Here is a 22673-nt window from a genome sequence, read left to right on the forward strand (position 1 = left end):
GATAGAGAAAATTCTACCTAAAATAAGTTATATTCATGAAGGAAATTTCTCCCCCAATGGTTTTCAGTACTGTCTTTTTAAAAAATTATTATTTTTCATTTTATTTACCATACTTACATCCAAAGGAAAAGATTTGTTTATGAATAAGCCTTTGGTTTTCTTTGCCCTCTTATTATACTTTGAAGTATAAGGAAATATTGAATACTGAAGAACTCTTCAATTTGGCTGCCTTTTTTTAGGGTTTTTTGTATATTTTTGGATTTTCATGATCTCTATTGACAGTGGCTCCTTCTCTCATTAATTATGCCTCAAGATGTGTAGGGTCTGTTTATCAGTGTCAATATAGGTGCAGTTGTACTTGCAGTCTGTTTTAACTAGAGAGAGTACTTTGGCAGCCTAATTATACTGTTTGGTTTGCATTCATCTTCCAACCTTTCAAAGCCTTCTTAAATGCATTTGAATCTTAGAAAAGATTTTAAGGATCCTATTTGCTCTGTAGTTAATAGACAACGCCCAGAACAACAGTTTAGCTTAACCAAGCCTTAGTCAATATAATTTGGACTGATTTATTCTGAAAACAAAATTAAATATTTCTGCAGTTTTTGTGGTTGTTGGAATTGGCTGCATTATTTAGACATAATGTTCCAGTGAGGAAGTACTGAAAAACACCTCCTTTTTATTTATTGATTTGAAGAGGTAAATTTTTCCATTTAAAAAAATTCAAAAGATATTTATTGAGAAAATACATTATTCAGGATACTGTGCTCAGAATTGAAAGTGATATAAGAATACATAAAACATTAGCCCTTGTCAAGCTCGTTGGCTTTGATTCTTCATTGCAAGTTCAGATTAGGTCAGTTGTTTCACCAGTATGAAGCAATCATTTCTCATTCCAAGAAAGTGAATGGCAAAATATAGCTACTTGACTAGTTTTTAAATAAAGAGAATAGTTTTTGAATACAAAGTGTAATCAAACTTTCTGGCAAATGAGCATTATAGAGCAACCCATTTCATATCATAAAGAACAAAAATGAGAATATAAAATGGTTTTCTTTTTTGAAATATATTAATTCCCCACATTTATAACATATTTCCTTGAGCCTTCCTGTTTTGAATTATGATAAACTTTATCTCATGAGAGATTGCACTCTGGCAGTGTTCATTATGCGTGTGTCCCATTTTGCACACCCTTTGAACCAAGAGGACATTTATCAGTGGCTAATATATCTCCAATGCTTTCATGCATTGGAGAAGGAAACGGCAACCCACTCCAGTGTTCTTGCCTGGAGGATCCCAGGGACAGGGGAGCCTGGTGAGCTGCCGCTTATGGGGTCTCACAGAGTTGGACACGACTGACGCGACTTAGCAATAGCAATATATCTTCAAAAATTCACAGCCTCAAGATCAGTTCTCTATATTTCTATACTAACAGATTTGCTTAAGTTTGGAAACGTGGGTATGCTCTGGATAGTTTATTGATCATATTATGAAGGGCAGTTAACTATTGCTAATTGATAGAACAAATTTCAGGGTAGTAAACACAAGTAAGAAAGCATCAGATTATTGTTAAAAGGAAACTTTAAGAAGAATTAGCTCTTTTATAAAAAAAAAAGAAGAAACTCTCTGTTCATAAGTAATTCTTTACTTACTGATGGAAATAAATTCATTTATTATTATCACTACTGATAAGGATACTGACTATCCAGATTGGGGACTGGGCATCTGCTCGTGTTAATGTGCTCTGGTGCCTGGGATTATAACAATGAGCAAACCATGGAACAAATAGGACTGGCCTGGTTCACTGAAAGAAGAGGAAACAAATACTTTTCTTTCAGGTCCAATTCAATTAACCTGTCCTGGAATGGCTCCCATAATCCCATCAGCTGTATCCACCATCTAATACATTCCATCCATCTCCCTGCAAGGTCTGTGAGAGGAGAGAGGATTGTATTCTTTATATGAATAAGAACAAATGAGAAATGTACAATTTTTAAGGAATTGCACAGAATTTTTTAAATTGGATAATGAAAAACATTCAGGTCTGTTTATCTTAATCTTTCTCAAACATTCCACTTACACTCATACTTCCTATTGATTCCAGAGTTCATCCTCTCTGTTTCCCATTGGAATAGTCATCATTTGGCAGACAAGATTATCAGGATATCTGAGTTAACAGGGTAGCCTATCAAGTCCAGCCCGCAAGGGCATACGTGAGGCTGGGATCTCAGAACACAAATCTGCTACCAGTGTTCTTACTCTCTCTTCTTTCTTATATTTTCCCTTATGCCATCTAGGTCTCCTTCTCCTTAACATGTATAAAGTATTTTCCTCTGAAAAGCAATCAAATAAGTGGTGTCTTTCACATTTTTCAACAGCCATTGAGTATCTAATTTGTGGCAGATAATTTGCTGGCAAATACAATGACAATGAAGAGATACAAAACTATAAATAAAGCTATCCATCCCTTACCCTCAAGTAGTGTAACTTTAGGAAGTGAAATATCAATTTATTTCCAGTAGGTTGCTTTTTTTTGATACCTTTCTTTGCTGTGCCAATTCATGTAGAGTAGAATTAGTAGCATTTTTCCAGGTTTTTCTTGATTGAAGGAAGAGCTCACAATGCAAGTATTTGAAGAATGACGTGTTTGACCCTCCAGAACTCTGTGGCTTGGGGATGCTGTCAGGAATTCAACCAGACTTCCTCCTTTGTTATAAGTGTATTTGAAAATGTCATAACAGATTAAATTTAACACTAGAATTCTGGTTCAGTTATCCATATTGTGGTCATAAGTAACCTTTCCATTTTTATTAATATCAATGATCCTTTCATATTAAAAAGAAACTAGCTTGGTAGAGTTTATCAATAGGAATAAGAACAGGCTGCAGCGGAATCCTTCCACTCCCTTCATACATCCATGATCCCCCAAATGGACCCTGAGATTATTTCTGTTTCAGAGAAGAAAGAAACTAATCTGCTTATATTAGCAAAAACTAGTGAGAGTTAAGCGTTCCAACAGTGTCATATGCCTCTATCTAAAATCATTTGTTATGCTTGTAAATATGGCCAACCTGAACGTACAGTGCTAATGTTTGGAAAAATATAAATGAGATACTTACTAATTAAAACCCACACTTTCTTATCACTCAATTAGTGAAAAAAATGAATAATCAACAGAGTTGAGTTGGAACATTCCTGGAACCCTGATCTAGGGACAACCTCTTCTCTGTTAAGCAGGCTTTGATAACTGAGTAAGCTTCTGCAAGATATGCTGTCGCCTAAATTTCTCGGTAGATGGAAAGCAACTAATTGTCAATCCAACAACTCTTCAAAAATGTCTTCTTTTCTAAATGGCACAGTTTACCTTGCCAAGAGAAGTCTCTTTAAGGATAATAGTCAATTTTGCATCTGTATGGTATATTTTTCAATAATAAATAAAATAATAAGTTATTCAGCCTGTTTGTAGGGCATGATGCTGTCCATCACCAGTCACTAAATGAAACTTAAGGGAAACTTAAGCATCTATCTTATGTCTCTATTTTTTTCCAGATTTTAACTCCTCCAGAGTAAGGACTTTGTCATGCACATCCTTTTATTTGCTGAGTCTAGTTCAAAATAGTTTCTCCCCAATGTATTATTATGAAAATTGTTAAACTAAAGTTAAGTTTGAATTTTGGTCAAGTTTAACAGCGCCACTCCAGAATACATGTAAAATACTTCTATATGTTGTTAATTTCCTCTTACACTATTCTTACTAGTTTCAGGAAAAAATTAATATTCTCTCTCATGGATTATATGATATCTTCATTATTCATTGATTTGACAAAGAATCACCACAGTTAAGAATTTTCAACTGTGCCATAAGTTAAACCAGTATATTTTAAGAAAAAGCATGTTTTAGAAATGTGTCTTTAGAAAATGTAAGTTGTTTTTAGTGACAAGGCTCAACTCAGGTGTCATCCATCTACCATAAGCTTTGATGACTTTGATGTAATTTAATAAAACACTTTCAAGATTATTATTTTCTAATTAATGATAATAGAGATGTTGGTAGTTGTTTTTCATTGCAACTGTTATTCAAAGTTCAAGCCAGTCTCCAGATTTATTGTTAAATAGATGAAACAGAAATTAAACTCACTTTTCTCCCCATACCGATAAGACAGTAGTTTATGATTCTCTTGCTATTATCACCTTTAATACCCTAAGAGGAGGAGAATCTTCATCACTGTTTGGGTGGCCTGTCCTGCAATCCTCACCATTTAATGCCAATGCCTCTTGGAGAGAGGGCCAAGGACTGATTGGTCCAAGTCAACCAAGACTCAGTGCTTCTCAGAGAGGCATCCAACTCTGGCAGCGAATGGAGAGCTAAACCATACTGATACGCTCTTTTCAAACCTTGACTCTTGAAGTGCAAAGGTCATGGTTTGGGGCCACTTCCTCTCCTTGTTCATTGCTTATTACAGACTCTGTTGGGGAAGCTTAGTATTTCAGACATGGGAGAGAACAGTTACACGGAATGAAATAAAAAAGGAAAGAGGCAGAAGGGAGGAAGGGAAGGAAGGGAGGGAAGGAAAGATGTAAGGAGAAAAAGAGTGAGAGAAGAAAAGAAATAGTTGCATAAGTTGAAAGTTTTATTCCCCACTATGCTGCTGCTGCTGCTAAGTCGCCTCAGTCGTGTCTGACTCTGTGCGACCCCATAGACAATGGCCCATCAGGCTCCCCTGTCCCTGGGATTCTCCAGGCAAGAACACTGGAGCGGGTTGCCATTTCCTTCTCCAATGCGTGAAAGTGAAAAGTGAAAGTGAAGTCGCTCAGTCGTGTCCGACTCTTAGCGACCCCATGGACTGCAGCCTACCAAGCTCCTCCATCCATGGGATTTTCCAGGCAAGAGTACTGGAGTGGGATGCCATTGCCTTCTCCGATTCCCCACTATAAACACCCAATAATTTAGAATTTACCAGCTATTTTGGTTTACTAGTGCTACTATAACAAACTATCACAAACTGGGTGATTTAAATTATAGGAATTTAATGTCTCACAGTTATGCAGGTTAGAAGTCCAAACTCAAGGTATCAGTGGCATTAGAGCCTTTTGGGAGAAGGACCTGTTGCAGACATCTCTGCTCGGCCTGTCAATGGCCATCTTCCCTCTCTGTCTATTGTATGGGCTGCCCTCTGTGCTGGGTTTCTTGTCCTATAGGAACATCATGGGCTTCCCTAGTGGCTCAGGGGTGATTCCTGAGCCATCCCACCTGCAGTGCAGGAGACACAGGGTCAATCCCTGGGTTGGGAAGATCCCCTGGAGGAGGGCATGGCAACCCATCGCAGTATTCTTGTCTGGAGAATCCCATGCAGAGAGTAGCCTAGCAGGCGACAGTCCCAAGGATTGCAAAGAGTCGGACACAACAGCACAGGCACCTGTAGGAACATCAGCCATACCGGATTAGGGCCCACCTGCAGAACTCATTTTAACCTGATTACTTCTGTAAAAACCCTATCTCCAAATAAGATCCCATTCTGGGGTACTGAGGGGCTGCACATATTTTTGAGGGGGAACTAGAGGGGGAACAAATTCAACCCTTGACACTTAATCACTATATTTCAAACTCTTGATTTTTGCCCCAGAAAACCTGATCTTTTCAGTGTTCTCCGTGTCACTGAAAGGTAGTTCCAGTCTTCATACCAGTCTTCTAGAAATCTAGAAGTTCCAGACAGCTTCCTCTCTCCCCTGTGCCCACCCAATCCAACACCAGTTCCCATCTCTTTTGTTTCCCAAATGTCTCTCCAGACTGTCTACATCTCCTCTATAATCACCTGAGTACCAACTATGTCATCTCTCACCATTTGTATCTGTCTCCGTGCAATCCATCCTCCACTAGAGCCAGAATGTTCTTTCCAAGATACAGATGTCAGCTGGCCATCCTCCATCATATACCCTTCAATGGCACTCACTGCTCATTAAGTAAAGACATTCTGCCTTGTGGCCCCTGCTACCCTCTGTGACCTTCTCTGCCACCATGCTCTCCCAGCTCACTCCCAGTGTCTCAGAGTTCATGTTTTCCATGTCACCTCCTGCACAGAACCTCTGCCAGTGCTCTTTATCCCCTCTTCACCTGCAATCCAAGCCCTACTTCTTCAGAAAAAAAAAAAAAACCTCCCTTACAGTCAGTTGCCCTTCTAGAGCAAACCAGAGCACATATTAGCCTTCATCACTCAGGTTATTTTATAGTTACTTGTATAGAAATTATTGGATCAATATCTTTCTCCTCCTCCTCTCATGTATGAGCTCCATGAGAACAGGGATATAATTTTTTGTTATTCACCATCTTACTCCTCGCATTAACACCAGTCTTCTTATATAGTATGTACTCAAAATATATGGTGATATTAAAAATCTGGAGGTTGGCTACCAGAATCATTCGTTAAAAAAAAATGCAGAGGCAGATCTCACCGTAGATATCAGGCAAGAAGTTTGTGGAAGAGTTCTAAAACTATTTCAGTGAGTGTGGTAACAAGATATGCAAATAAAAAGATGACATAAGACACCAGAAGTACAAATGAAGATGAAGGAAGGGCCACATGTGTTTAAGAAGTAGGAAACTTTAAAATTAGGTCCATGGATCTAAACTGAAGCAGGACACAAGGCCCGCTCCAGGCACTGTTTCCCATAGGAACCATCAAGTTCGTTGAGATTTCTGCCTCGTTGCAGTAATATGCACAGTATTGGTACCTCAGTGGAATTAAGGTACATGCCGACACTATTCTTACCACTGATGCAGTAATGTTGTTTGGTTCAGCTAAGGCATGATGCTTCCTTTGCTGACTTGCTATCTGCCTTATCCATCTCCTTAGAAGCACTTTGCCTTTAAAAAATATAGCCACAGTTGTTGACCTTGCACAACTTCAATTCCAGAACCTCATTTTACTCATAAAGAACTGGGGCCCAGAACAATAAAATAGTTCACTTTTCTGCAACCAGTCCATTGTTTTATATCAAATAAGTCACAGAAGATTATTCCAGGCAGTGACTCAGTAACCCCCATGTCATTTCACCCAAGAAATAATTTTTTCTCCCCAGGATCTCTTTATGCTGGTTCACTCTTTACTCCAAACAGAGCATTAACTCTGATGATCCAGCTTTTACTGCTCCACCCACAAAGTGACCGTAGCATTTGTCACCCAAATCAGGGCATGTGTATGTGAGTGCATGGGGACACTACTGAAAATCACCTTGGGACAGCAGGTATAAAGCAGGACTGTCTGGAGCAAGCCAGGATATACAGTCATATTACTGCTACATCAGATTCTTCAGAAAGACCACATTGACAGATGCTCAGTAAGCAGTGAATTGCATCTTCTTCTGGACTCTGAGGATAACTTGTAGGAGAGGGCATCACTCCTACCTTACTGTGTCAACAGCTCTCATTAATATAATTGTAGAGTTTAGTCATTTCAAACCTCACTGTCTGCCATACTTAACTGATAGGCACAATCAGGAAGACGTGATCTAAAATCTAGATGTCACTTTCTTACCAAAAAAAAAAAAAAAAACCCTCTGTTTAGGACATGTGCTGTTCTCTCTTCACAATTTTCAGTTGATCATTCACTAACTTCTGTTGTCTTGAGAAGGTAATGGTACATTCCCTGGTCGACTCCTCTGTTTCTTCTCTACAACACAGGCAACCAGCCAACACATATGCAGAGCTTTACCTTCTCATCAACAGAAAACACTGAAAGCTAGAAGCACAAAGAAGATTAATTTGCTCATCTGATCAAAAGTGAAATCAGAAATGCCAGGCAATGACTGGGTTCCATGCTATTGTTTTGTCATTGGAGAGTTTTAAGGGCTCAAGATGAACTCAAATAAATAGGATTTACTGGGATTTTGTGGAGTTGGTTGGAGCCAAATTATGAATCCAACGTTTGCCTAGACTCTGTCTCTTGAGGGATTTATGAGCACTGAAATTTAACCTGTGCCCAACCACATTGCCCTTAACCACTCCAATGGCCTGACTTACCTTTCCCCCAATGCCATGTTAGAGATGTAAAGACCTGCTTATAAGTTAATAGATTACAGCTCACCCTTCCATCCATTCTGTCACCTCACACACTTCATCATTTCATGAGAGGAGGGAGCCCTTGATGATATGATATCAAGAAGGCCTTGGATCATCAAAAAAAAAAAAAAAAAAAAGAAGAAAAGAAACAAATTCAGTTAACTTTCCTTTCCTTTATCCCCCCCCCAATTTTTCCACTAACTCAGTACTAGCTCTGACTATACATACCTCAAAAAGAAAAAGTACATAATATTCTCTTAGTACTGTGAGGTTTGGGAGAAATAGTTCAGTAGTATTAATAATTAAAAGCATATGAGTGCATTAGAGTCTTTTGTTTCCATTCTTCTCAGAAATCTAACACAGTGTTCAAATGTCCAGTTTTCCTTTTACAGTTTAGGACTAGGTAAATCTCCCTGCATTTGTCTATGGAGCTTGCTTCATTTCCCATTTTATATTAAGCGTCTATATCTTACCACTGTGAGATGTTATTTGAAAGCTGACTTCCCCCAAATACAGCAGAACACAATGTAATTTGAAGAAATTCAAGAAACAGTTCAATGAAAGCACTTATTTTTAATATTTAAAAAGTGTTTAAGTGATGTTTAAAGGAAAGAACATAAGCTAATTGTTGTTAATGATGAGTGGCTAATCATTAAGTAGAAATTAAAGAGAAAAAATATCTAAAGGTGGAACTCAAAGAAGTTGAATATAGGTCAACAAGATAGAGTTCTTTCCTTAAAAGGCATGAATGTTTCTTTCAACAAATATTATTTTATTATGTCATTATCCCATACCCTAGAGAGATATAAAGACAAATATTGAAAACATGCTGCTCTCAGTGATCTTCCAATCAAAGAAAAGAAGTGAGATAAACACTAATGAATACCCAGTGCATCCAAAGCAGTACAACCCTACAAGCTTACCTTATACGGTTGTCATGAACATTAAGCAACTACATATTTATGCAGTGTTAATTAAAGCAGTCTGATACACAGCATGCATGCATGCTCAGTCATGTCCAACTCTTTTTGACCCCGTGGACTGTAGCCCACCATGCTTCTCTGTCCATGGAATTTTCTAGGCAAGAATACTGGAGTGGATTGCCATTTTCCTTCTCCAGGGAATCTTCCCAGTCCAGGAATTGAACTCACGTCTCTTGCATCTCCTGCACTGGCAAGCTCTTTACCACTCTTTACCACTGAGCCACCTGGGAAGCTCCTCCCTGATACACAGCAGTAAGCACTGTTATACATGTTTATTAAGTCAATAAATAAATACACAAAATACATGTGCCTTAAGAGAATCACAAGCAAACATGATATAAAAAATTATTGAAACAAATTGATGTATAATACCATCCTTAATAACATGTAACAGATGGTTGAAAAGATCCAGGAAGATTTCATAAAGAATAGGTTATATAATGGATGAGAAAATTGACAGCAGAACTTATTAAAGTTACTAAGGCAAAAGGAAGCCCCATTAACCCAGGCATAGAGTTGAGATAAATTCATAAAATGGTGAATAGACATAGGTGACAAGAATATAGGGTGGAAGATTGGGCTTTAAAAGTGAGTCAGGCAGTAATGGGAAACAGATAATGCTTTGTATTATTTGTTAGTATTATCGTATTTGGTGATACTTAAATGAAGATAAGTCCTTTGGGAGTAACCAGCCAGTTTTACCAGAGTCAAATGTGCAGCTATGTGATGGTCACAATGATCTATCATATACAACTTCAGCAATTAGCATTGCTGTTCTGATGGCTAAAGTAATTAGTATAGTTATTAGTATTGATTAATGTACTGCTATGGATTCTTATGGGCTTCCCAAGTGGCTCATTTGTTAGAATCCACCTGCCAATACAGGAGATGTTGGTTCAGTCCCTGGGTCTGAAAGATCCCCTGGAGAAGGGAATGGATACCCACTCTAGTAATCTTGCCTGGAGAATCCCATGGACAGAGGAGACTGGCAGGCTACAGTCCATGAGGTCACAAAAGAGTCGGACATGATTGAGTGACTAAACAACAACAGCATGCTATTCTTTTAAGATAGATTCCTTATCAAATCATGAAATCTTGATATTGAGGTAGCTTTCACATTTAAGCTGGCATGCTTAGTCTTAAAGCTGTTGTTTAGTCAACAGTTTCTTAGACTGATCTCCTTTCTCACTCCTTTCCACCTTAAGTTTATGGAGAAATACTTAACAGAGAATTAAGGGTTGACTCCTGTTTTCTTCTCTTAGAAATGAAGTTCTTTCTCTATGTTCTGTCTCCAGCTCAGACTTTCTCTACTGGTAGACTGGGAGCTGATTGAGAGCAGAGTCCCTTGCATCCATCCTTGTAAGCCCCAGCATCTAGTCCAGTATCATCTAGTAAATCCTTATGAACTGTGGTTTAGAATGTCTTAATTGGATTGGATTGGATTGGATTGGATTATATTAGATCACAATGAATAAGAAGTAAAGCATTTCCTCTTATCATTTTTCAAATAACATTATTTGCGTATAAAGTGAAGCATACATAGAATAATATTTAAACTGCCTTAGATATAGACTACTGTAAAGAGTCTGTATCCAACTGGATAGATTTAATTTGAAAACTGACAGCAGTTTCATCACAGTAGCTTGATAGATTACAATGAATACATTCCATCAAGCTGTATCATTTAAAGTAATACTAGTTGAAAGTAAAAAGCTTTAAATAAACCCTGTTTAAAAATAGCTCATCATGTATATGTTGATAAAAAGTCTTTGTATCACAGATTTAAAGACACAGAAAGTCTTCTTATAAAAGAAATATATGAGACTTTTAGTGCAATTAGTTCTCTTTAAGAGACAGGGAAAAAACTAATTATATACCACATTGATGTAATTCCAAACTGAGTACATGTATATACTTAAACCATGGGAAAAGATCCTTGAAGTGTAAATGATATACCAAATTTAGTTGTTAGGCAACTATTTCTACCATTTGGCTAAGTATACCTTAGAAGAACAGTCTGTAACAAAGAGATTTGCTTCAGACTCCTGATTTTTTAACCAACGCTGCTTTAAATCTACACACTTTGAACACATAAAAGTTCTAATTGTTTCTTGGAAATGAACAACAGCTGCCTATAGATGTATCGCTTTATTCCTTTATTTACTGCATATAAAATCATTTAAAGGTAAGGTAGAAAAGGAAAGAACTTTTAAATCTTATATCTTTCCCGACAACTTAAAAATCTCACACAATAATCAGGAAAGTGTTCTCACTGAAAATCATATTTGGTCTAATGTGTCTGAAAATAATATATGATTGTATTATTTGTATATGAAGAAATCTCTTTAGAGATAATCAGACATGCAATTCAGCACAGAGAGTCTAGAATCGACATGGTTATGCTTGTAGTTCTTATTTATGGATGACAATTATTCTTTATAAACTAGTTGATGGAAAGAAGCATACATTCTCTATCTTGATTGATTCTCCTTTTGCTGTTTTCTTTCTGTCGTGATGGATGTAGCTGAGGTGTATTCTGTTGAGCTGTTCCAATAAGTCATAAAAAGGAAACAGTCTTTTTTTTTCTGGGCTTATAAGACCTTGGAGACCCTGAAGATTTGAGAATTATTTTTTTTTCAAACATAAAACAACAGAATGAGCCAGATATAAAAGGATACCTACCAAATGATTCTATTTACATCAAGCTCAAAAACAGGCACAAATAATCTATGGTCAGGGTAGTGGTTACTTATCCTTGGAGTCAAGCCTCTGGTAAATGATGATGGTAAATGCTGTGTTTTCAGATATGGATGCTGGTTATATGAATGGGTTCAGTCTGTGACCATTTGTTAGCTACTCATTTATCTTTTGAATATATATTATACCTCAATAAAAAGTCCAAATGAAAAAGAATGAATAAAAATGAAAAGCATCCATATTCCCTTTTCCTCCAGTGTACTACATTCTAAAGGGGCTCCTCCTACTCACAGTTTGCAGTAGTTGCGTTGTCCCAAGTCATAGAAGTATTTAGCAGCAGAACCAGCATTTTGGATCTTCTGCTTCCATGCCTTGTGATTTTTTTATTTTTGCCAATCACAAGCTATGCTTACCTCTCAGACCCATGACACAGCCTGCTGGCAGAAAAGCTTTTAACTTTTCTCTATGACCTAATGCCATTTGCCCTGTTAACAGGAGAGTTGTGTGAGGAGAAACTGGACTTCTGTGCCCAGGACTTGAACCCCTGCCAGCATGACTCCAAGTGCATCCTGACGCCAAAGGGATACAAGTAAGTCTGAGGTTGCATTGAAGCTCATGATTGGGGGAGGAGGGCCTTTCTTCTTTTATTTATTTAGGTATTTATTATTTATTTGGCTACACCAGGTCTTAGTTGTGGCATGCATGATCTTTGATCTTTGTTGCAGAATGTGGGATCTAGGTCCCTGACCAGGGATTGAACCTGGGCTCTCTGCATTGATAACTCCGAGTCTTAGCCACTGGGCCACCAGGGAAGTCCCAAGGATGGCCTTTGTTTAAGGAACCCTCTTCTTTCAGGGTCTAGCTTCACACCTTTGCTCAGGATTTATAGGGCATTTTCCCCAGGGTTATTGGCATTCTTATAAGTGTTTATATGACCTTTTTTTAGTACACCAAAGAGTTTCCTTTTGTTCTGTGACTTTTCAAGGGAAATTTTGTATGAAATAAAAGGGCCTTTGAATGTGTGTGTCTGTGTTTAATCACTCAGTCATGTTGGACTCTTTGCAACCCCATGGACTGTAGCCCACCAGGCTCCTCTGTCCGTGGAATTTTTCATGCAAGAATACTGGAGTGGGTTGCCATTTCCTATTCCAGGGGATCTTCCCAACCCAGGGACTGAATACACATCTCTTACGTCTCCTGCAATGGTAGGTGAATTCTTTACCACTGGGCCATCTGGGAAGCCCAAAGTAGCCTTTACTTCAGTTCAGTTCAGTCGCTCAGTCGTGTCTGACTCTTTGCGACCCTATGGACTAGAGCACGCCAGGCCTCCCTATCCATCACTGGAGTTTACTCAAACTCATGCCCACTGAGTCAGTGATGCCACCCAACCATCTCATCCTCTGTCGTCCCCTTCTCCTGCCTTCAAACTTTCCCAGCATCAGGGTCTTTTCAAATGAGTCAGCTGTTCGCATCAGGTGGCCAAAGTATTGGAGTTTCAGCTTCAAGCATCAGTCCTTCCAATGAATATTCAGGACTGAGTTCCTTTAGGATGGACTGGTTGGATCTCCTTGCAGCCCAAGGGACTCTCAAGAGTCTTCTCCAACACCACAGTTCAAAAGCATCAGTTTTTTGGTGCTCAGCTTTCTTTATAGTTCAATTCTCACATCCATCCAAAATAGCCTTTGGCTGTGTTTAATTAAATTCATTTGAGACCCAATAGTGAAAGTCGCCCAGCTGTGCCCAATTCTTTACAACCCAATGGACTACACAGTCCATGGAATTCTCCAGACCAGAATATTGAAGTGGGTAGCTGTTCCCTTCTCCAGGGAATCTTCCCAACTCAAGGATCAAACCCAGGTCTCCCACATTGCAGGCAGATTCTTTACCAGCTGAGCCACCAGAGAATCCCAAATAAATTCATAATACCTACTAGATGCGTTGTTACCTGAATGGAAGTCATGTTTGGTAAAATAAGAAGTTTAAATTAATGTAACTGAGTATGTTTTGGTCTGCAATAATACTTTAACTACCCAAATGGAGGAAGGCAGAGTGACCTATGTCCCAGGTCGCCTTGGTACAGTCCGTTTATGTCTGTTGTCTCTAATTAATATTTAGTTAATTAGTGTTGACACTAATTAATATTTAGTGTCTCCTTCACTCATGTACATGTTTTGTGGGATGATAAAGCATCCAGTCATGCCAGCTAGCAATCTTCCTGAAACATGTTTGGTATCAAATGAAATTATTCCTTTGCCACAATTCCGTAATATTTTTGTTTGTTTGTTTTTTGGGTGTATTTTTTTTTTCATTTTCCCCTAAACTTATTTATTTTTAATTGAAGGAAAATTGTGCTGGTCTCTGCCATGCATGACCATGAGTCAGCCACAGGTATACATGTGTCCCCTCCCTGTTGAACCTCCCTCCCACCTCCTACCCTTTTCCAGCCTTCTAGGATGTTATAGAGCTCCCTGAGTCATACAGCAAACTCCCATTGGTTATCTATTTTACACATGGAAGCATGTACACTGTCATGTGTAGAATTCTGTAATATTTTAAGGGTCTATCAACAGCAATTTCTTTTTAGACAGGCAGTAGTTTAGAAATCATCCTGTAGGTATCCTTTATTTTAAACATGAGGAACATGACCCAGAGAGGTCCATGTCTGTCCAGAGGTCTCAGTGTTACTCAGTGGTACAGCTGGAGCTGCATTTTATACTTCCCAGTTGGGTGATTTTCTACTACAGGTTACCTCTGAGAAGTTTTACACTTTATCACCACGGCAGGTTGTTTGTTACAGAAGGTAAACTGGATTCTCAGAAATGATACTGTAGGCTCAGGTTGAGTTGTGCCTACAGGAGACAACTAGCAAATAGCAATACTTGTTCTTTTTTTTTTTTAATTTTTTTATTTTAATTGGAGGCTAATTACTTTGCAACATTGTAGTGGTTTTGCCATACATTTACATGAATCAGCCATGGGTGTACATGTGTTCCCATCCTGAACCCCCCTCCCACCTCCCTCCCCATCCCATCCCTCTGGGTCATCCCAGTGCACTTGTTTCTTTCTTTTTTTTTTTTTAATTTTATTTTATTTTTAAACTTTACATAATTGTATTAGTTTTGCCAAATATCAAAATGAATCCACCACAGGTATACATGTGTTCCCCATCCTGAGCCCTCCTCCCTCCTCCCTCCCCATACCATCCCTCTGGGTCGTCCCAGTGCTCTAGCCCCAAGCATCCAGTATCGTGCATCGAACCTGGACTGGCATCTCATTTCATACATGATATTTTACATGTTTCAATGCCACTTGTTTCTTTACCCAGTATTTATTGAGCATCTGCCATGGGTCAGGGCATGTGCTAATATTGCCATCTTTTGTTTTTATGGAGCTTTATGGCTATTTACTCTCTCATACTCAAGCTTAGTTGCCATAAGATTCAGAGAATTAAAAATTACTCAGATCAGGAACAGTTTTATAAGAATAGGTGGATTAGAGCTGGGACTAACATATTAATAATTGTCAACAGATTATTGAATATTCCAAGTTGAATGGGAGATGGGGTTGTATCACCTGACCCCTACTGCCTTTCAAAGATCAATCTGAATAAAATATTTATTCTCGTTTCATTTAGAGAATATTTCAATTCAATTTGGTTTAAAATTCATTATTTTAGAATATACAGTTGCAGCACCTGTTCATTTTATTTGATGCTTTTTTTAAAGAAAATATATTTGATTCTACTTTTCATTATATTTTACTTTCCAACCGTATGTGGTAAAAACAAAAGTCTTATTGAAATCTTTATTTTATACAAAATCCTGCATTGCATTTTGTTCTTCCAAATACATAGGTATATTATTTTAGCTCTTACTGTCTTTGATCTCCCCGTAATGAATTTGGCAAATTGAACTTCCATCATTTACATAACAAATATTATCATTTCTTAGAGAAATTAATCAGTAGAGCAGATGGTTTTCCAGAAGGACTTATCTGCTGGACAGGTTTCACAAAGCTTTGTGAATTGTAATTACAAGATAAACTGTTAGTCAAACTTAATGGAAACCATTCCAAAATAAGTTCATCTTCAAAAAGACTAACCCTTATAGTTTAGTATCTTCAATTACTATCAATTACATTGCATGCTCCTTATAGTGCATTTTACTGGATTACACATTAACTGATTTGGGAATGCATTGTTTTCAGCAGTAATTGTGAGTTTGTATGTAGTTTAGCAGGAAACAGGATAAATCATAGTGTTTGCTATTACTCCCATATTATAAATAATTGCACATTGTGGGAAAGGAAGTTGCAAAAATGTAAGTGAACTTAGAAACCAAAATTATATGAAGCTGCTAAAGAAAATTTCTACCAACAAATATTGTTTGGAAAAGTTATCCTGTTCCTTGAACTACATTTTCTTATTACTAAGCTAATAGAGCTGGGTTTAGTTCTCTTGCTTTATTCTATACCTCATAAATCTCCTAAATTGCTTTGAGATATTTTTAGACTATGATATGCCTTAAGTAGAATTTTCAAGCATACATCTTACTTAGTCAGCTTTGGGGCTTCTAAACGATATATTTTATAGTCTTTGCTTTCTTCCTTGTTCCTTGTCAGATAATAGAGTTCAGAGAATGTGATACATTTTATTGATAATACAAACTTTAAGGAACTCATAATTAAATATTTTCTTCCTGTTTTGAAACTCTGCCTGAGGAGTCAAAGAAAGGCCAAAATGTTGGTCATGATGTGACTCTAAGTTCTAATGGGCTTGAAAAATAGTCTCTGTCGAGAAAAGAATATAAAATAGCTCTTAGACAGCCTCTTTGGTGCATACGTGGTTCTCTTATCTTTTACTTTGATTTCTCTTCTCAGATAAATAATTCAGAGTGTTTCAAAGCATTTCTTCTTCTTTTAATGCTCTGTACTTGAGCAGCTCTGCTCACATTAACATTGATGGAAGCCCTTTTCTCAGGCCTTGTCCATCTAGTTGAGAATGTCTATGACCATTTAGAATCCATTTAACTTCAGGCTTGTTTACTTTGCTTTGTTATGATTTAGCACTAAAACCACTGGCTCTAGAGCCAGCACGCTTATGCAGTGAGCTCATTTGATTTCTTAATTCATACATGCAAGACTGTCTGTGGTGCCCTTAGACAGTATATACTCTCATTTATTTTAATTCATCAGTTCTCCAGTAACTCCTAAATCCTGATTTTGCATTTTCAGGCAAAACCTTTGGCATTCAATAATATTCACATTCACTAGAGTGTTTTTAACTATCCTCATTCACTTGCATCTTAATAGCTTTGAAGTAGAAAAGTAAATAATTAGTACAGTCTAAACCATGAAGATTTTTTTTAGAATTATAAAGACTTACCTAGAATTATTTTTTAAAACCTATCATTTATTGATCATTCATTATATATAAAATGCTATGCAAATTATTTTGTAGATAATGTTTTCATTTAAACTTTTAACAAACATCTGTGAGATGGAAATTACTATATATGTGTTATAGATGGGAGGAAGACATAGATTAAGCAATGTAGTCAAGATTACATACACTTCACAATGAAACCAAAATATGAACACAGCTCTGCCTATTTGCAAAGTCCAAATACTATTAGGCTAAAATAATTTCCTGGTTGTTGTTTTTTTTTAAGTCAGTAAACCCTTTCTTAAACTCCAAACAGAGATACTCATGGAAGCCAATGTGTAAAACTAATGAATCACAGCAGTAAAGTGTTGTTGGGTGGCGGGGTTCAGAGGGAAGCTGCCAGAAGCCCCCTCCCTATTTATGGCTATATCTGTAGGAGCTCCAATAGCTTCACAAAGCATAGTTTAATCATCGCTGCACGTGCCATATTGCTTTTCTCTGAGCACCTTTAAAGTACTGTGTCTTGGTGTCATAGATAGAATTCCAATGCACTGATGAAAAAGTTTTTAAAGGGAACACCGAGTAACTAATTTAACAGCATAGGACTATGGTTAGAAATTCAGGCTTTCTTATCAGATTGCTTGGGTTCAGTTCCTGACTGTGGCACACAAGTTGGATGTCCTTGGGCAAGGCACTTAATCAGTTTGTGCCTTGTTTCCTCACTTGTAGCAAGGAGTCATGGTATCACCAATGTCACATGACTGTGGAGAGAATTCAGTGAATCCACATATGAAAAAGTGACTAGAACAGGGCTTGAAGCAATATGCTCAAAGAACTTCAGCTGTATTATCCCTGGTTCTTCACCAGCTGTGCAGCCACACATCCCTCTGCCCCACACTACCAAAGTGAACAGTCTGAAAAGCTGTCTAGGGTTGGGTCCCAGGAATTTAGTATCACCTTCCCTGCTCTACCCAGTTAGGTCAGCCCCCATTCTGGCCTAACAGGAGTCTGGATTCATGGTGAATTAGAGAATATCTAATGCTATTATGTTTGCTTTTCATAAAATTATATTTTACTCTAATGCATCCAGTCTCTATTGGAAAATTAAAAATTTTAATTATTCTTAAAAATTTACTTAAGATTCTTAATAAGTTTTACAACACAACACTTTTATCATGTCAGTACTCAGATGAATTAGCTGGAAATAGAGGATACCATAGCCAAATAGAGTGAGGGAAGAAGAGAGGAAGGGAGGGGAAGAGGAAAGAATGAACCCCGGTGCAATTAGCCTAATCTTATTTGGATTGTGGAGGCATACTGTCATCTGAGAGGGGAAATTGCTGTTCCTCTGAGAGATCACAGTGAGAAAGCATGGAAAGCTTTGCAGATCAGTACTGTTTTCCAGGCATCTGTTAATGTTTAGGCTTTATGAGCCTGTTCTAAATATGTTCTTTCAAAGGCAATACCAGTTTCCTAGAGGAAATGCAACTGTTGTGCTCATTTTGGCTCACTTAGGTTTAAAACTGTTTACCTGCTTGTTCAAACAGATGTGACTGCACTCCAGGATACATAGGCGAACATTGTGACATTGACTTCGATGACTGCCAAGATAACAAGTGTAAGAACGGAGCCCACTGCACCGATGCAGTGAACGGTTACACATGCACCTGTCCTGAAGGCTACAGGTAAAAGTGCAAGTGAATATTTGTATTTAAAGTATTATAGGACTCAGTTCATATTGGCAATTAAGTAACATCTAATCAATGTATTTTTTTCTGTTCATTCTTCAGTGGCTTGTTTTGTGAATTTTCTCCACCTATGGTTCTCCCTCGTACCAGCCCCTGTGATAATTTTGATTGTCAGAATGGAGCTCAATGCATCATCAGGATCAATGAGCCAATATGCCAGTGTTTGCCTGGCTACCAGGGAGAAAAGTGTGAAAAACTGGTCAGTGTGAATTTTGTAAACAAAGAGTCTTATCTTCAGATCCCTTCCGCCAAGGTCCGGCCTCAAACAAACATCACTCTTCAGGTAAGGTTCCCCCACTACCAAGAGCTGATCTCATCTGAAATCAGCTCAGATTCCAAGCATAAATGTGCATGGCGGTTTCTGAGTGATGTTATTTCTTAAACGGACAGTTACATACTGCATAGCACAATGACAGATAATGCTACTTGTGGGAAAAGTTCCTGTTAGTCTCTCTAATATTTCTTTCTGTCAAACCTAAATGGACACCAGGTATTTGTATTCGCTACTTGATCACATAAAATACACACACACACACACACACACACACTCACACACACACACACACACACACTCACACACACACACACACACACTCACACACTCACACTGAGAAAGAGAGCAGCAAAATATCTTTGCTTTGTGCTTAGGTAATGGCTTACCATGTGGCACTAGTGGGAAAGAACCCTCCTGCCAATGCTGGGTATGTAAGAGATGTGGGTTGGATCCCTGGGTGGGGAGGATCCCCTGGAGGAGGGAATGACGACCCCTCCATTATTCTTGCCTGACAATCCCATGGACAGAGAAGTCCGGCAGGCTATAGTCCACAGGGTCGCGAAGAGTCAGACACAGTTGAAGTGACTTAGCATGCAGACATGCACAATGCCACTTGATTCATTTATTTCTGTGGCTCTGCAGTTCAGGTTTTATACACTGCGAGGGTGGGCGGAGTGGGGAGCTTTCCTTAGGAAATATGCAGCTGACAAGAGTACAAATGAGACAGAAAACACCTTGACAGAATATTCAGCCAAGTGTCATTTAGCTTCCACTTGAATTTACAAATTCAAATTTTAAGTCTTTCCACCAAGTCACCATTTACCTTTGAGCAAGTCATTCAGACCCCTATAGACAAGGTTAGGCTAGATTGCTGCTGCTGCTAAGTCACTTCAGTCGTGTCCAACTCTGTGCGACCCCATAGACAGCAGCCCACCAGGCTCCCCCGTCCCTGGGATTCTCCAGGCAAGAACACTGGAGTGGGCTGCCATTTCCTTCTCCAATGCATGAAAGTGAAAAGGGAAAGTGAAGTCTCTCAGTCGTGTCCGACCCTCAGCGACCCCATGGACTGCAGCCTTCCAGGCTCCTCCATCCATGGAATTTTCCAGGCAAGAGTACTGGAGTGGGGTGCCATTGCTTCTCCGTAGGCTAGATTAGGGGTCATAAATTTACATAGGGCAGATTGCGGCTGCATGTTTGTTTTATCTGTTCAGCAAGATATTTCAATATATTTTGAATTCAAATGTGTGTAGCCAAATTCCTATGACCCCATTCCTTATTTGTTTTACCCTGGCACTCTAGCAAGGGGGCAAGGCATATTGAGAAGTCACGAGGAATGGGACCCCGGAAGGCAGGCTGATGTTCTTTAAAAAGCCTGCCTCCCTAATTTCCAGCCATTTTCCACCCAAGTTGTTATGAGAAGTACCCAGTGGTGTTTGGGCTTAAGTCCTAACTTTTCCTGGTCCTTGAAAACCCTGAGAAAATCAGAAAGCAGAATAAATACAAAGATTTCCCCCAATCATTGCATAATTTAACATGCAACATGAAAATCCATTGTGCTCAATACAGTTGCATTTCACATATGCCATAAAAAAAAAAAAAAATCCATAACAGGAGCAAAAAGAGCAGATAAGTGAAAATCTCCCACAAAGGAAATTCTAAGCACATTCAGTAATGTTAAGAGTTTCTTTTTCTTTTTTTTTTTTTTCTTTTGGGACTGGCTTCCTTTTTAAAATTTATTTATTTTTTAATTGAAGCATATTAAGTGTTTCTTATTATTCTTTTTAACAGAAAAGAAATGTGATCATTTTATTCCTGATTAGATTTTATCATTGTTGGCTGAGACAATACAGCTTAATATATAAGAGGGGAAACTTGATTCACATTAGGCACTGTGAACTTGATATGGAAAATATATTTCAATTTTAATTTTCTGAAGTATAAGTTGTGTAATGTCCTTATTTTTGCATATGTCATTGGACATGAGCTTTAACATTGCTAATATGCATGGAAAGAGAGTAAACATGTGTTTATGAATGTAGAAAAACATTTTGAAGGTCTTTATGAAGTTATTTATAACAAAGTAATCCAGGAACAGGTCATCTTTCAAGTAATCATTTCAGTGTATATTAGTATTTTCTCAGAGCCTTAAAGAAGAAATAAACTAGACTAAAAGCTCTTCACTAGGAAGTCTTGTTTCTTCTTAATGAAGTGTGTATGAACAACTGTTCATCCTACTAATGTCAAGGCTACTTCCCACCAGATCGCCACAGATGAAGACAGTGGAATCCTCCTGTATAAGGGTGATAAAGACCATATTGCTGTAGAACTCTACCGAGGACGTGTTCGTGCCAGCTATGACACCGGCTCCCACCCGGCTTCTGCCATTTACAGGTGAGGATCTCTCAGTTACTGGGTGAAAACAGTTGCTTAATGCAGAACTGCTTCTCTTCTATTATTGTGTTATGGGGAGGGAAGGAACAATTTGACTACAGCAGACTTTGTAAGTATATTAGAGGCCTGGCAATAACAGATAGCATACTCAAGCTGGATAATTGAGGAAAGATTTATTAGATGACTATTTACAAAGATTATTTGGGACACTGGAGTGATCTGAAGTTAGTAACTCGGAATATTGCTCCTGCCCATGGGCTTGAAGGAAAGAGGGGAGACAGCAGTTATGGAAGTCAATGCTAAGAAAAGGAATTGTGGAGAGGACTGCCTGACAGAAAGAAGCAGCTCCACCTTCAATGGAGGAATGCTGTCAAGCCTCAGGGAAGGAATCAGGGTTTTAAATACTCGATTTCCCAACAACCTCCTGCTCATGCTTCTCTCTGGCCAATCAGATGCCAGAAAACATCAGACCACCCACTGATCTCAGTAATGTAGCTCACACGTGAGCCTCTCAGGGCTCAGTGCAGGGAGAAGATGGATGGAGAGTAGTTCTAGAGAAAGAAATGCAGGATACCCAGCACAGGGAAAAATTTAAAGTTACTATTCATGCAATCTGTATTTATTGAACACTTGATGTGTGCAAGGCACAGTTCTAAGCTTTCAGCAACAAAGTTCCTGCCCTTAAGAAGCTTACACATAAGAAGCCAATGGACACCTCCAAGATGTATAATCGTATCATTCATTTTGGAAGTTTCTAATAACATAATGAATTGATGATATACTGAATGCGGTAATAATATACTGATATGTGGATGAGGGAGGATACACTGCTCAAAGTACGCTTTTTGCATAACCTTCAGAGCCCCTCCTTTGGGTCTCAACACCAATCATTTGGCAGACAAGTTACCTAGTTATCGAATTTATTTCTTCACATGTATAAATAACTGCCACCATTTAGAGCAGGGTCACAAATTCAGAGGCAGTCAGTTTTTCCAGGTGATAACTTAAATGAATTGAGTGGGCTAATTGCAAGCAAATGATATGTGCTCTCATTCTTTTATTCTTGAAAAGATTCTAACTTTTTAGAGAAGCATTTCTGGGTTACAAATAGCCTTGGTGTTGGCACCATAATAGGAATGGTTGT

At 38.3% G+C, this 22673-nt stretch overlaps 1 protein-coding gene across 2 annotated transcripts in view; it reads left to right on the forward strand.

Moving 5' to 3' along the window:
• Nucleotides 1-22673, forward strand: part of SLIT2 (slit guidance ligand 2) — a 407371-nt gene that overhangs the window by 360559 nt on the left and 24139 nt on the right. For both annotated transcript variants that reach the window (XM_070791218.1, XM_070791219.1), the window contains 4 exons: nucleotides 12229-12322; nucleotides 18664-18801; nucleotides 18907-19147; nucleotides 21399-21529. In XM_070791218.1, the coding sequence (XP_070647319.1) occupies nucleotides 12229-12322; nucleotides 18664-18801; nucleotides 18907-19147; nucleotides 21399-21529 (604 nt within the window). The remainder of the gene's footprint in view (nucleotides 1-12228; nucleotides 12323-18663; nucleotides 18802-18906; nucleotides 19148-21398; nucleotides 21530-22673) is intronic.

This window comes from Bos indicus, chromosome 6, assembly GCF_029378745.1.
Source record: "Bos indicus isolate NIAB-ARS_2022 breed Sahiwal x Tharparkar chromosome 6, NIAB-ARS_B.indTharparkar_mat_pri_1.0, whole genome shotgun sequence".
Lineage (NCBI taxonomy): Eukaryota > Metazoa > Chordata > Mammalia > Artiodactyla > Bovidae > Bos > Bos indicus.